Source organism: Pinus tabuliformis, chromosome 6 (assembly GCF_031772625.1).
Source record: "Pinus tabuliformis cultivar Carrire ecotype Pingquan chromosome 6, CPIR1, whole genome shotgun sequence".
In the NCBI taxonomy this organism is placed as follows: Eukaryota; Viridiplantae; Streptophyta; class Pinopsida; order Pinales; family Pinaceae; genus Pinus; species Pinus tabuliformis.
The window spans coordinates 813,676,524-813,691,739 of record NC_142292.1 but is presented as its reverse complement, the minus strand read 5'-3'; the positions used below and the strand labels follow the sequence as shown (position 1 = coordinate 813,691,739).

The window sequence follows — 15,216 nt, the reverse complement described above, 5'->3', positions numbered from 1 at the left end:
TCAATAATAACAAGAAGCCTAAAAATAAGGGAAACATCACCCCAAGAATCATTGGGCCATATCAAGGGTTTGGAATTTTAAAATATGTTGGCAATTTGGAAATTTTGAAAGGGGAAGGAGAAAAGGAAATCCTAAAATTTCAAATCCAGAAAAAAAACTTAAAAACCTAAAAAAAATGAAAGGAAATATGAGGAACCCAAGCAGAATCTAAAAGCCCCACTTTGTCTCAAGGTATCATGAATAAATCTAAAGGGAAGTCAAATGAAGCAACATAACCATTAATAATACTAAGAATAGAATCAAGAGCAAGACACTGAATTCTCATACTTTCATTATGTTAGTTTTTGAGTTTGATAGTAGCAGACATGTGCCCTAGTCTCAAATGTTGTCGAAGAGGCTAAGGAACATGTAATCTCTAAAATCTAGAAAAGGTTTTGTGAGAAAATACTTGTAGACACCTAAATTAAATTAATTAAACACAACTTAAATATTTCCTAAGTCTAATTTAGGAAAAGTGGTTAATTAAAGTTAATTAATTAACGAAGTTTGGTTTTTCTCTAGAGGCTTCTATTGATGAAGTCGAATTGATCTTAGTCATCAGTTGACATGTAATCGTGGCCATTTGGAATCCAATGAGAGATTATAAGAACAAGTCGAAGGGCTTGAAGATGACATCAATTATGAATTGAGCAGTTCAACTACCTAGTTGCATGTATTCAGTAAGGGTGTAGTTGAAGCTAGGGAAAGCATCATAACAAGGGTTTCAGCAGAGATTCAGGAGAAGGAGCTCGAAGGAATTTTCATTAGTATTTTCCAATGTTTGGGACATAGGAAGAGGAGGCCAAATTCATTTGTAGAGAGGGATGCTACAACTAGTGTGAGTTAGCCAGTTTACCCAGTGTGAGTTGTCTAAGGAACCATGTTTCAATTTCTAGTTTCTGGTTCAGTGTCCCAGCTGTAGAAAAAGTGGATTTCAGAGGCAAAGGGAGGCTAGATGACTTGCTTGGAGGTATTTTCGGGGATGTATGATTTTATCTGTGCAAGAAGTGCACTTTTTGGAATGTAGAGCGAGTAGCAGGAGAAGTGAGAGTTCTCCAGAGAGGGCTAGATCAATCACAAAGGGAGACAAGGGTGTCGTCCAGATTATTTTTCTAGTAGAAGATTGTTGAAGCTTTTCCAGATTAGCAAAGAAAATCATTATACTCTTGAATTACTGAAAAATAATAAAACTGTCATCTGCTACACTGGTTTTCCCTTTGGCATTTTTCCAGGGACATTTGTCCTAAAACAACGGTGTTATATTTTCGTGTGTGTGTGTGTGCATCTATTTCTCAGTTCTGTATTTTATATTTTTGTAGAATTTTTATTGTGAAGAATGAAACAATGAATTTATTGTTATTTTCCAAATATTAATTCAGAAGACAAATAAATTGCTAACAATAATATGATAAATCTCTAGTTTATTGCATTTAAGGAATTTTCACATGGTATCAGAGAAATAAAGTTCAAAATAGAGGCTCTAGAAGCAAAAAAAGCAAGATTTTGTAGTTTAGAGGGAAATATAAAGCATAAAATTTCAAACTTGAGTAGGCCAAGCTAGATAGTGCAAATTTCAGGAGAGGAAGGAGATCGATTTCTAGTCTAGTCTGAAGGAAAAGTTTGATTTGCCTTAGCATCAGGCAATGTGGTTACTAGAATGGGCTTCCAGTGAGCATATTAATCATTTCAAAGAGCAGAACTAGCATAGTGATTGTGTAGCAATGGTTTTGCAGCAATAGATGAATACAAGGAAAGGAAGAGAAAGCAAACAGAGTGGGAATTTCTAGAAATTATCAGAGAGTTTCCAGTTTTCCAATAACAAGAAAGGAGATTGTAATTTTTAGTAGAAGAACGCTATAATGCCCCTAGTAAATCGATAATGTTTTAAGTAAGGCAGTAAAATTTAACTGTTGACTAAGGTTATGTTTGGTAAAATTAAAATAACTATGTTGCTACTGCTGTTAATTAATTATGTTAATTAATTGTTGCTACTACTATTTAATTAAGTATGTTGATTAATTGTTGTTAGTAGCTATTGAGGTAGTTGGAAAAAGAAAAACCTAACTACCTTCATGAGACGGTTGAGACCCTATAGGAAATGGGGAAAAAGGTTATGCCAAGTCTGGTAAAGATCAGATGGTAGAAAGAAAAAAAGAGAGTTGCTCTTTGGAAACAGAAAATGCTATGTCTGGTAAAGATCAGATGGCATGTGTTTGGAAGGCGGAAGCTTCCTGAACCGCTACGTCTGGTAAGGACCAGATAGCGTGACTTTGGTATAGCCAGAGAGTTGCAGACAGTGAGGATCAGATAGTGAAAGAGGGGCCAAAAGAAAAGCTAAGTCTGGTAAGGACCAGATAGCAGGGCTCAGAGAGTTGTATCTAGACAACGAACGCTAAGTCTGGTTGTGACCAGATAGCATATAACTGGGAAACAAAGAATTTCCTAGAGCTGCTATGTCTGGTAATGACCAGATAGCTCAGGTCTGGCAACGTTAGAAGTCTTGCAGGCAACAAAAGACTTGCAGGAGCGCTTGGGGGTGGAAGGTCGAGCAGGACCCTCCTAAGGACGGGAGGAGGACAAGCATAATAAGGTGATTTGCTTTCTGTCGGGTAAGCATTGATTAACGAATTAACAGTTCTGGATTTTACCAGTTTAAAAGCACATAATTCTGTGATTGTGAAAAGAAAAGAGAATAGAGTTATGACTGTAAGCATTTACATGAAAGAATTATGAACTGAACAAGCAATGAATGATGGCATTTAATATAAGCGTAGGGTAATCAAGATCACGAGCGCTAGGTAATCATTATAACATTGAGAAAGGAATCAAGCCTGTTCTTCTATTTATAAATGTGATAAACTATTGTAATTAGTAGCAATCGAGTAAGCACAGAACAATTATGTTCGTTTACTGCTTACATATACATATAATAACTGCAAACCATAACCAAGACTGGGTTATACCTGTACACGAGAGCTTCCAGGGTTTGTAAGCAGAGTCATTACAATGAAATTAGCCTTATGCATATAAGAGTCCAAGCTAAAAAAAGAAACTTTCAAGAAAACACCGAAGCTTCTTCCTTCAAGAAATGGTCAGAACAACCATTAAGAACAGGACATCAAACCTTAGATTAACCATAGTCAGAAGAACAACCACTGCTGAGTAAACAAGAGCGAGACAACATGCTCAAGCTACACAGGAAGTCGTGACAAGCATGCCACAAAATGAGGGATGATATCCGGCTTGAAATGGTACCGAGCTTTAGGAACATAAAACAAAACATTTATCCCCTGAAATCGTTAGTTATCTATTGGGTAACCGCGTAACAACTTAAAAAAAAATAACCCAGATACCTAATCCTGTGCATAGACTGTGATGGAAAGAAACAACCTTTCGCATCGCACAGAGTGCGTTATAATAAGCAAACCAAATAGAGCAGGGTTATAATAGCACAAAATATATTAAACAATTCCTTGTGGCGTAATGAAAATAATACACAAAACAAATCCAAAGAGTTCATATGAGAAAGTAGTCCTGCAATTACAGTAATATATTGATGGCAGTTTGGGGAAAAACTCAAGGGTTTGACCCTCGGCCCCATATGGAAAAATACATTAAGAGCAAAGTCAATAACTGGTGCTAGTGCCCAGCACTTAAAATTTGTAACTGTTCTGGAAACAAAATTTATATTTTACACGCACCGGAATGGGCCAGAGACCCTATCAAAAGAATAAAACAAACGGCGACACCGTAACCAGAAAGAGAACCCCCCGTGGGCTCGCCCAGAGAAAGGGGCAGCTCCACCACCCATCTGAAATCACTGTGCTTTCTTCCCTAAAAAAAATGAAGATAACCGCTTCTTACCCGGAGGGCGAAGTCCACATGGAAGATTTGGCTTGGTCGCCAACTCGGAAGTAGATCACGACACCATAGACATGCACCTGCGATAACAAAGAGTTCCACCGTAAGAGTAAGGAAAAAGATGGGGAAGAAACTAATAACATTTTCCACAAACGAAAGTAAACTAATTATCAGAGCAATAAACATGTCGACTTACCTTGATAAGTGGTAAACAGCAAATCCAGGGTAGCTAGGGTGGTCTGGGTAGATGCCGAAGGGTGGAAAACTCAAATCGCCGAGGTTCTGTGGAAGCCGAGGCTTCTCCAAAAGATCAGCCGAGAAAGTTTGAATGATAGAGGAAACCTTTCCCAAAACCCTTTCTCTATCATCGGACCAAACGTGAACCGTAGATCTGGTAGAGCTCCTCCTCGCCGTTGATTTACGGTATAGCAAACCCCGAGGAAGGTTTTGGCGGTAGGCACTAGTACTGCACAGGGGTGAGTTGAGCACACCAACTCGGCTCGCAGGAACAAAGACCACATGGTGGCCATGTGAAGACCCTGACCAGACATCAGCTCTAAGTGCCAGGTGGAAACCAAATAAATACAAACCAAGTCATATAATCCCTGAGTTGACAGCCGGGAATGTAATGGCGTGAGAACCCAGCCGGCGCCAACAGTAAAGCATGGTTCGTATATCTCATGCAATGTGTATACTTAATAACAATAAGGATCTCGAACTTCGAGAGCCAAACCATAGTTATTGCCAAGAACTTTACGGTCATGATATCAAAAAGAAAATAATCAAAGTTATTTCTTATGTATGGATGAATGTAAGAAAAAATTTTAACGAGAGATATCACAAGTGGTATCAGAGCCCACGTTACAACACTGTGACCTCGGGATTAACTATAGCAATAAGATGAAATATGAATAACTGAAAAAAAAATAAAAAAATTAAGGATACTGCTAAATGCAGGTGACAGCAAAATCATGAGGAGATCAAACAGTGCTCCACACAGAAATGAGGCCAGACCAGAGACCATCACTCAACCTCAGGGGAATCATGAAATTTGGGTGCAACTGGGGGAAGAGACTCGTAACACCAATTTGACCATATTGGAGACAGTCCAGGAGCTGAAGAACGAGATGGCCCGTCTGCGTGAGGATAACGCCAGATTAACTTTGGAACAGGAAAAGATCCTGAAAAGTTTGTCGGATAAACAAAACCAGCGTCAACCGAATCCCAGCCCAGAGCGAACGCATGTATCAGAGGAACAAGGCTATCACACTGAACAGGAAGAGACAGAAGGAAGGGAAGAGGTTCGGGGAGAGCGATCTGATAATGCTTCCGAACATCGAACTTCCAAAAGGCAGCGGATAGAGCTGCAGGGTGAGTTCCGGAAAATCAAGCCACCACATTTTGATGGGGAATCGGAGGAATCAGCAGAAGCCTGGTTAATTAATATGAACAAGTATTTCCAAGTTTACGAATATGATCACAACCTTAAGGCGCGGCTCGCTATTTTCCAGTTGCAAGGAAAAGCCACTCTATGGTGGGAGGAAGTCAAGATAGTGCGGGGAATGAGTGAGCAAGATGTAACTTGGGAAACTTTTCAAAGATACTTCAAGGAGAAATACTTGACTGAACGTTTCTATGATGAAAAAGCACGAGAATTTCATGATCTGCGGCTTGGGCAGTAGACCATGGATGAATTCATTACTAAATTTATATCTTTGCTTCGCTATGTACCGTATATTCGGGAGGAAAAGGCAAAAGTGCAGCGGTTCGTTAGCAGCCTACCCCAGGTAATGCGGGAAAGGATCGAATTTGATAATCTGAAGACCATGGATGAAGCGATACGGAAAGATAGAATATGTTATCAATAGAATAAACAAAAAGGAGAAAATTCTGGGAAGCGCTGGGCAGATAAAAAAGGCAGCAGAATGACTGTGGGAGTTAAGGGAGCTCACAGCAATTTCAACAAGGGATTCTCCAAAGGGGCCAACAATAGAAACCAGTCCAGAAATCAGCTCAGATTAAAGCCACCTAATGAATCTAAATACAGTGAGCAGCCGGGTAGAGCTGATAATGAGGGATCAGCTAGGCCACTAGTGCAGTGCTGGGGTTGTGGCGGGCCACACTATATTAAAAATTGCCCTCACCAAAAGGAAAGTGATCAGGTGTCCCAAGTTTATGAAGTCTCCACAATGGGAGACGTGGCTCAGTCCATACCCAGAATAAATGCTGCCCTCAAGGATCGTCAAGCTGATTACCAGCCAACGATGATAGAATTTGAAGGTAACATTTTTGATCGAACTGTTTCCATTTTAGTAGACCCAGGAGCTACCTTAAGCTATGTTAGTCCCAAAGTTGTGGAAAATTGTAGTTTGCAATCCATTAAGTTTAAGAATCCATGGTTAGTACAGCTTGCAACTGGGGCAAAAAGACGAGTGCTGGCTAAGGTCAGCAACTGCCCATTAAGGATAGCCAGTCAGACAGTGATGACAAAATTGAATGTACTCCCTCTCGGTTCGTATGATGTGCTAATCGAGATGGATTGGCTGGAAAGACGGTGGTCTATAATAAACTGCAAGACAAAAACAATTTCTTATCGGGATGAACTGGGAAATGAAAAGGAAATTCAGGGTATCCTGAAACCAGTGCAGATCCGGCCAATTACTGCCTCACAGCTAGCTAAAAGCATCAGGAAAAAATGTCAAATATATGCAGTACAAGTAGGTTATGCCAAATCTGAAGATAAAATTGCTGCTATGGGAATCATACCAATAGTGCGAGAATTTACAGATGTATTTCCCGAAGAAGTACTAGGGCTGCCGCCCAAAAGAGATTTAGATTTTACCATAGAATTGATACCCGGTGCAGCCCCAGTGTCCCGAGCACCATACCGGATGAGTGTGCCGGAATTAACAGAATTAAAAATACAGCTGCAAGAGCTGTTAGACAAGAAGTATATCCGTCCCAGCATATCCCCTTGGGGAGCCCCTGTACTGTTTGTTAGAAAAAAGGACGGAACCCTCCGTATGTGCATAGATTATAGACAGCTGAATAAATTGACAGTTAAAAATAAATATCCACTACCCCGCATCGATGAACTGTTTGATCAAGTGAAAGGGGCGACAATCTTTTCAAAGATCGATTTGAGGTCTGGTTATCATCAAATCAGAATTAAGGAGGAGGACATAGCCAAAACAGCCTTTCGAACCCGTTATGGGCATTACGAGTTTGTGGTACTGCCTTTCGGGTTGACCAATGCACCTGCGACATTTATGTGCCTGATGAATAGTGTATTTCATCAGTACTTGGACAAATTCGTATTAATTTTTATTGATGATATACTTATATACTCTCAGAATATTAAAGAGCATGAGGAGCACCTCAGACTCGTGTTACAGACACTACGGGAACATCAGCTATATGGTAAATTTAGCAAATGCGATTTTTATAAAGAGCAGATCCAGTATTTGGGGCATATCATCACCAAGGAAGGCATTGTTGTGGACCTTGAAAAGATCAAAACCATAATGGAATGGCCAACACCAACAGACATGGCAGATATCAGGTCTTTCATGGGGCTGGCTGGATATTATAGACGGTTCGTGGAAGGTTTCTCCAGGGTTGCATACCCTATCACCTCCTTGCAGAAGAAAGGAAAAATATTTAAGTGGACAACAGAATGTCAACGGAGCTTTGAACAGCTCAAATACCTGCTCACCACTACACCTGTGCTGAGTATTGCAGACCCAGAAAAAGATTATGTAGTCTGCACAGATGCAAGCAAAGAGGGTGTAGGTGGGGTGCTGATGCAGGAAGGGAAAGTGATCGCGTACAAATCCAGAAAATTGAAAGAACATGAGCAAAAGTATTCTGCATATGATCTGGAACTAACTACTGTAGTACATGCACTAAAAATGTGGCGCCATTATTTGGTGGGAAGAAATTTTTTATTGATGACAAATCACCATAGCTTAACTAGCTACTTTAGTCAACCAACTTTAAATGCTAGGCAAGATAGGTGGGTGGACTTTTTGGGCGGTTTTGATTTTGAAATCAAACACCTAAAAGGAAAAGAAAACCGAGTGGCAGATGCACTGAGCCGAAAGGTGCATTGTCTTTATGAAATTGGCATTAGTGAAGGACAGTCTACCCTTGGCAAAGAAATTAAAGAGGCTGCTGAACAAGATCAAATATACCAACAAAAGAAGCAATTGGTGCAGAACTTAAATATCCACATAATGCAACAAGGTTATGAATTGAATGCAGCAGGCATTTTATGCTACCGGAAAAGAATATATGTACCCAATCAGGGCGATATTAAGGAAAAGATTCTGGATGAATATCATAAAAGTCCTTATGCAGGACATCCGAGTTATCAAAAGTTAATCACTTCGCTTCGGAAGGAATATCACTGGCCAGGCATGAAAAGAGATGTAATAGAATATCTGGCACAATGCTTAGAATGTCAACAGGTTAAGGTTGAACATCAACACCCTGCGAGTTTGCTACAGCCATTACCTATACCAGAATGGAAGTGGGAGATTATCACCATGGACTTTATTACAAGGTTACCAATGTCCAAGAGGAATAATGACTCTATTATGGTTGTAGTGGGCAAAATCAGTAAGTCAGCCCACTTCATACCAGTTCAATCTACGTATCGTGCAGCAAAAATTGCAAATGTTTTTATGCAGAACATATTTAAACTCCATGGGCTGCCAAAAACTATAATATCTGATCGCGATGTTAAATTCACATCAGCCTTTTGGAAGACCTTGTTTGAAGGTCTGGGGACTCAATTGAATTTTAGCACCGCTTATCATCTGCAGACTGACAGACAGACTGAGCGGGTGAATCAAGTGGTGGAGGACATGCTGAGGTCATATGTGATGCAACAACCCACTCGATGGGAATAATATTTACACCTTGTAGAGTTTGCATATAACAATGGATATCATGCATCCTTGCGGATGAGTCCATTCGAAGTACTTTACGGCCGAAAATGACGCACGCAATCCAGTTGGGGTGGACTAGAAGACGGACTCATGCTGGGTCTTGAAATGTTAAAAGAGATGGAAGCAATGGTTAAGAGAGTGCGGGCTAATTTAAAAATAGCCCAGGATAGAAAAAAAGTTTTTCAGATCGGAAAAGGACCTTTAGAGAGTACCAAGTGGGTGAACATGTATATGTCAGAATTCGGGCAAGGAGAAGTACTCTACAATGAAATGGTTGTGCCAAATTGCCCCCCGCTTTTGTGGGCCCTTCCATATCTTAGCACGAGTAGGGCCGGTAGCTTATCAGCTAGCCCTACCTAGCCACATCTGGGTCCATAATGTTTTCCACATGTCCGTTTTAAAGAAATATGTTTATGACCCTAGACACATAATAAGTTGGTAGGACATTCAGGTAAGAAGATGTTGTAAGATAAACATAAACTAAAGATGGATTATTAAGAAACTGCTAATCTGAATATTATGTGTTTCAGGTGGAACCAGAAGGAGAATTCCTGTTCGAGCCAGTGAACATACTAGATCGGAGAAGGGTCGAGCTGCGGAAAAGAGTCATCACCCAGGTTAAAGTGCAATAACAACACTTTGGGCCAGATGAGGCCACCTGGGAAGATGAGCAGAGCATGAAAGAAGCCTATCCCGAATTGTTTCTGGGTGAATAACAACATCAGGATGATGTTGAACTTCAAGAGGGGGAGATGTAATGCCCCTAGTAAATCAATAATGTTTTAAGTAAGGTAGTAAAATTTAACTGTTGACTAAGGTTATGTTTGATAAAATTAAAATAACTATGTTGCTACTGCTGTTAATTAATTATGTTAATTAATTGTTGCTACTACTGTTTAATTAAGTATGTTGATTAATTGTTGTTAGTATCTATTGAGGTAGTTGGAAAAAGAAAAACCTAACTACCTTCATGAGACGGTTGAGACCCTATAGGAAAAGGGGAAAAAGGTTATGCCAAGTCTGGTAAAGATCAGATGACAGAAAGAAAAAAAGAGAGTTGCTCTTTGGAAATAGAAAATGCTATGTATGGTAAAGATCAGATGGCATGTGTTTGGAAGGCAGAAGCTTCCTGAACCGCTCCGTTTGGTAAGGACTAGATAGCGTGACTCTGGTATAGCCAGAGAGTTGTAGACAGTGAGGATCAGATAGTGAAAGAGGGGCCAAAATAAAATCTAAGTCTGGTAAGGACCAGATAACAGGGCTCAGAGAGCTGTATCTAGACAACGAATGCTAAGTCTGGTTGTGACCAGATAGCATATAACTGGGAAACTAAGAATTTCCTAGAGCTGCTATGTCTGGTAATGACCAGATAGCTCAGGTCTAGCAACACTAGAAGTCTTGCAGGCAAAAGAAGACTTGTAGGAGCGCTTGGGGGTGGAAGGTCGAGTAGGACCCTCCTAAGGACGGGAGGAGGACAAGCATAATAAGGTGATTTGCTTTCTGTCAGGTAAGCATTGATTAACGAATTAACAGTTCTGGATTTTACCAGTTTAAAAGCATAGAATTCTGTGATTGTGAAAAGAAAAGAGAATAGAGTTATGACTATAAGCATTTACATGAAAGAATTATGAACTGAACAAGAAATGAATGATGGAATTTAATATAAGCGTAGGGTAATCAAGATTAAGAGCGCTAGGTAATCATTATAACATTGAGAAAGGAATCAAGCCTGTTCTTCTATTTATAAATGTGATAAACTATTGTAATTAGCAGCAACCGAGTAAGCACAGAACAATTATGCTCGTTTACTGCTTACATATACATATAATAATTGCAAACCATAACCAAGACTAGATTATACCTGTACACGAGAGCTTCCAGGGTTTGTAAGCAGAGTCATTACAATGAAATTAGCCTTATGCATATAAGAGTCCAAGCTAAAAAAAGAAACTTTCAAGAAAACACCGAAGCTTCTTCCTTCAAGAAATGGCCGGATCAACCTTTAAGAACAGGACATCAAACCTTAGATTAACCATAGTTAGAAGAAAAACCACTGCTGAGTAAACAAGAGCGAGACAACATGCTCAAGCTACACAGGAAGTCGTGACAAGCTTGCCACAAAATGAGGGATGACATCTGGCTTGAAATGGTACCGAGCTTTAGGAACAGAAAACAAAACATTTATCCCCTGAAATCGTTAGTTATCTATTGGGTAACCACGTAACAACTTTAAAAAAAATAACCCAAATACCTAATCCTGTGCATAGACTGTGATGGAAGGAAACAACCTTTCGCATCGCACAGAGTGTGTTATAATAAGCAAACCAAATAGAGCAGGGTTATAATAGCACAAAATATATTAAACAATTCCTTGTGGCGTAATGAAAATAATACACAAAACAAGTCCAAAGAGTGCATATGAGAAAGTAGTCCTGCAATTACAGTAATATATTGATGGCAGTTTGGGGAAAAACTCAAGGGTTTGACCCTCGGCCCCATATGGAAAAATACATTAAGAGAAAAGTCAATAACCGGTGCTAGTGCCCAGCACTTAAAATTTGTAACTGTTCTGGAAACAAAATTTATATTTTACACGCACCGAAATGGGCCGGAGACCCTATCAAAAGAATAAAACAAACGACGACACCGTAACTAGAAATAGAACCCCCTGTGGGCTTGCCCAGAGAAAGGGGCAGCTCCACCACCCATATGAAATCACTGTGTTTTCTTCCCTAAAAACAATGAAGATAACCACTTCTTACCCGGAGGGCGAAGTCCACATGGAAGATTTGGCTTGGTTGCCAACCCGGAAGCAAGTCACGACGCCATAGACATGCACCTGCGATAACAAAGAGTTCCACCGTAAGAGTAAGGAAAAAGACGGGGAAAAAACTAATAACGTTTTCCACAAACGAAAGTAAACTAATTATCAGAGCAATAAACATGTCGACTTACCTTGATAAGTGGTAAACGACAAATCCAGGGTAGCCAGGGTGGTCTGGGTAGATGCCGAAGGTTGGAAAACTCAGATCGCCGAGGTTTTGTGGAAGCCGAGGCTTCTCCAAAAGATCAGCCGAGAAAGTTTAAATGACAGAGGAAACCTTTCCCAAAACCCTTTCTCTATCATCGGACCAAACGTGAACCGTAGATCTGGTAGAGCTCCTCCTCGTCGTTGATTTACGGTATAGCAAACCCCGAGGAAGGTTTTGGCGGTAGACACTAGTATTGCACAGGGGTGAGCTGAGCACACCAACTCGGCTCGCGGGAACAAAGACCACATGGTGGCCATGTGAAGACCCCGGCCGGACATCAGCTCCAAGTGCCAGGTGGAAACCAAATAAATACAAACCAAGTCATATAATCCCTGAGTTGACAACCAGGAATGTAATGGCGTGAGAACCCAGCCGGCGCCAACGGTAAAGCATGGTTCATATATCTCATGCAATGTGTATACCTAATAACAATAAGGATCTCGAACTTCGAGAGCCAAACCATAGTTATTTCCAAGAACTTTACGGTCATGACATCAAAAAGAAAATAATCAAAGTTATTTCTTATGTATGGGTGAATGTAAAAAAAAAATTTAACGAGAGATATCACAAACACCATAGTAGGAGAAGAGATTTGCTAGTACAATCTTGCCAGCTGAGCCAATGTGTGCTTTAGGGTCAGCAGTGTGTATGTTAGTGCCAAAGAAGGACATTCAGAGGTAGAGAGAGTTTCCAAGGAGTGAAGTACTAGGTAGTGTGAGGTTCGGGAAGGAGTCCATAGGCAAGTGTGAATTACCTAGGAACAGATCTACACATTCCAAAGAGCAGTGCAAGCAACAGGGAGAAGGTGTAGATAATTAGCCAGAATGAGAAGGAGATTTCCCAGTTTATTTCTCCAATTTTTGAGTTTCATAGAGATGGATGCAACAAGACTTAGAGATCAGGATAGGTTGAATGAAGCATCCAACTTTGGCATCTCGAAGGTTAGGATGCAATTCCTGTTGGATGAGCACAGTCTAAAGGAGTTTGTGATAATAGTTGTTGTTGAGTCAACAAATCCTATCTGGTACCATGAGTACAAGGAGGATATGGCCAAAGGCAAGAGGATAGTCCTCAACAAAGTTAGGGATCATATAATTCCACTTATCGCAGAAAATGTGACAACGAAGGTCATGTGGGATTCCATCGTGAAGTTGTACTAGGATCTGTCTGAGAATCGAAAAATGATTCTCAAGGAGAAGCTGAGAACGGTCAATATGCAAAAGGGCGAGGACATTACATCCTATCTCTCTAGGATTTAGGGTGTTAGAGATGAACTTGCAACTGTTGGAGAGAATCTGTTAGATAGTGAGATAATGCACACAACACTAAATGGGTTTACCAAGGAGTGGCTTACATTCGTCCAAGTGATTTATGGGTGAGACATACTTACTTGTTGGGAATGCCTATGGAGTGACTTAACTTAGGAGGAGTTAAGGCTTGGCATCATATAAAATACCACCAAAAATAGTGGCAAGGGACTAAAGGTAGAGAAGGAAGAAGAAAACATCACTCTTGCAACGGAAGGGAAACCAAATAAGGGTCTATTGACGGTGCTAGACCCACCAACATGTCAGGGGATCTCCCTGGCAAGAAGTCCCAACTAGACTTCAGACCCTTTGGTGTAGGAGTCCCAACAGTGGGTCATGCAATATCATTTTGACCGCGGTTGCACACAGAGGCAAGTAAGATGTCCCTGTTGGTAGCAAGTGTGTGACATATGCAACAAGTCAAGGAAGACGCATGAGCGGTTCTAACACATGGAGGGTGAGGTGAGTGCACCCCTTGGAAACTTGTGAAAGCACGAAGTTAAGAAAGGAACACACGAGCAAAGATGCATCACAAACTGGAAGGCAAGTAAGCTTAGCAATCCAAAGTGATGGTTAAACCAACACCACATTTAAGTAAGCTTCATACATACATACATAGGAAAGCCACACATGCATGCGTAAGAAAGCAGATACATATATCATTTAGAGTAAACAAGATAGCTGAAATACAATACGCCATATGCATGAAACGTGCTAGCTCTGTTATATTAAGAAGTGAAATTTCCATTCATACAATACAACCATAACCAACCACTAGTTCTGATAGAGGAACATTACAGTCATTGCCACCTGCTCCTCCAAAGAGATATACTATCTTTGCATAGTGGAGAAGCCAATGGTCTTTACAATACTATCCAAGCTTTCTCTAAGATACTCCTATCAGAAGCTTGGATGACCAAAAGCCCTTACAATGAGTTATGAGGTTCTATTTATAGCAAAGGGTGGGGTGACCCTTGACATTCCCCTTTGTGACTCTTCATCTACCTTCATGACTCTTCACCTACTACATGACTGTTATGTCCAACTATCGACACTTGGAATCTCACTGTACATGACGTTACATTACAATGCACATGTACCCATGTGGGATGGCATAGGCTTGAGCAAGCCATGCAAGACATCACTGAGACTTAGACATATATGGGATGACCAATTCTCCGACATCCTCATGATGGTCGAATGTGGTTGACTGATGCCAAGCTTGGTGGTCCATGGTGGTGTCTGAGCGCTTAATGGTGACAACCTGCTGAAAGTGAACTCTTGCTTCTGTTGCACTCGAGTATACTGGTATGGATCGTCTGTCCAACTCATCTGATAACATGCACATGGTCATCCTAGGTGCAACCGGACCGGAAACATACAGATGTATAATGTCTATGCTGATCTCCAAGCATGTGCCAGTGGCCATGCACATGAACTTGTCGGAATACATGTTCATCTCTAGTAGGAATTTCTTCTTGTCTTCACCTCGGTGAGTGTGCCAAAAGGGTGGGATCACATGCATGTGCACAGTGACATGCACGTTGTTGTGTTCCCTTGAATGCGATCAAAAACACTGCTCACCTTGTCTGCTTCGTGCCAGCTGCTGGGATGAATCTATAACTTCTATGGGCGTAGTTTCATTTGTATGTGCATGTTGCGCCCCCTACTGTATCTGTTCCTGCTGTAACTCATCCTCTCAAATGTGCAACTCCCGTTCTTCCTTGAGTTGCTGCTTCAACACATGCAACTCCTTCTCTGTTTCTCTCTTTGACTTCGCGCGATCTTCGTGTCACGCCATCACCTCATAGCCTCAATCTCCAAAGTTACTTTCGTCATGAGTGGATATGCTTTGAACTTGCAGCTTTGCTTTGCCTCTATGCTAGCAACAACCTTCCTCTTGCATTCGTCGCGTGCAGGTGTGTTGCCTTCTGTTGCTGATGATGGTGCTGCTTGTTGTGATGTCATTGCCATTCATCTTGATATCCTTTTCCATGAACAACTTTATGTCTTCGTGGATAGGCA

At 40.8% G+C, this 15,216-nt stretch overlaps 1 protein-coding gene across 1 annotated transcript; it reads left to right on the top strand.

The window, feature by feature from the left end:
* The first annotated feature begins 5,825 nt into the window (after positions 1 to 5,825).
* On the top strand, positions 5,826 to 8,283 carry LOC149261286 (uncharacterized). Its single transcript, XM_089368416.1, has 6 exons — positions 5,826 to 6,146; positions 6,309 to 6,704; positions 6,828 to 6,925; positions 7,067 to 7,130; positions 7,254 to 7,793; positions 8,164 to 8,283. Exons 1-6 carry the CDS (start codon positions 5,826 to 5,828, stop codon positions 8,281 to 8,283), a joined length of 1,539 nt encoding a protein of 512 aa, XP_089224542.1.
* The last annotated feature ends 6,933 nt before the right edge of the window (positions 8,284 to 15,216 follow it).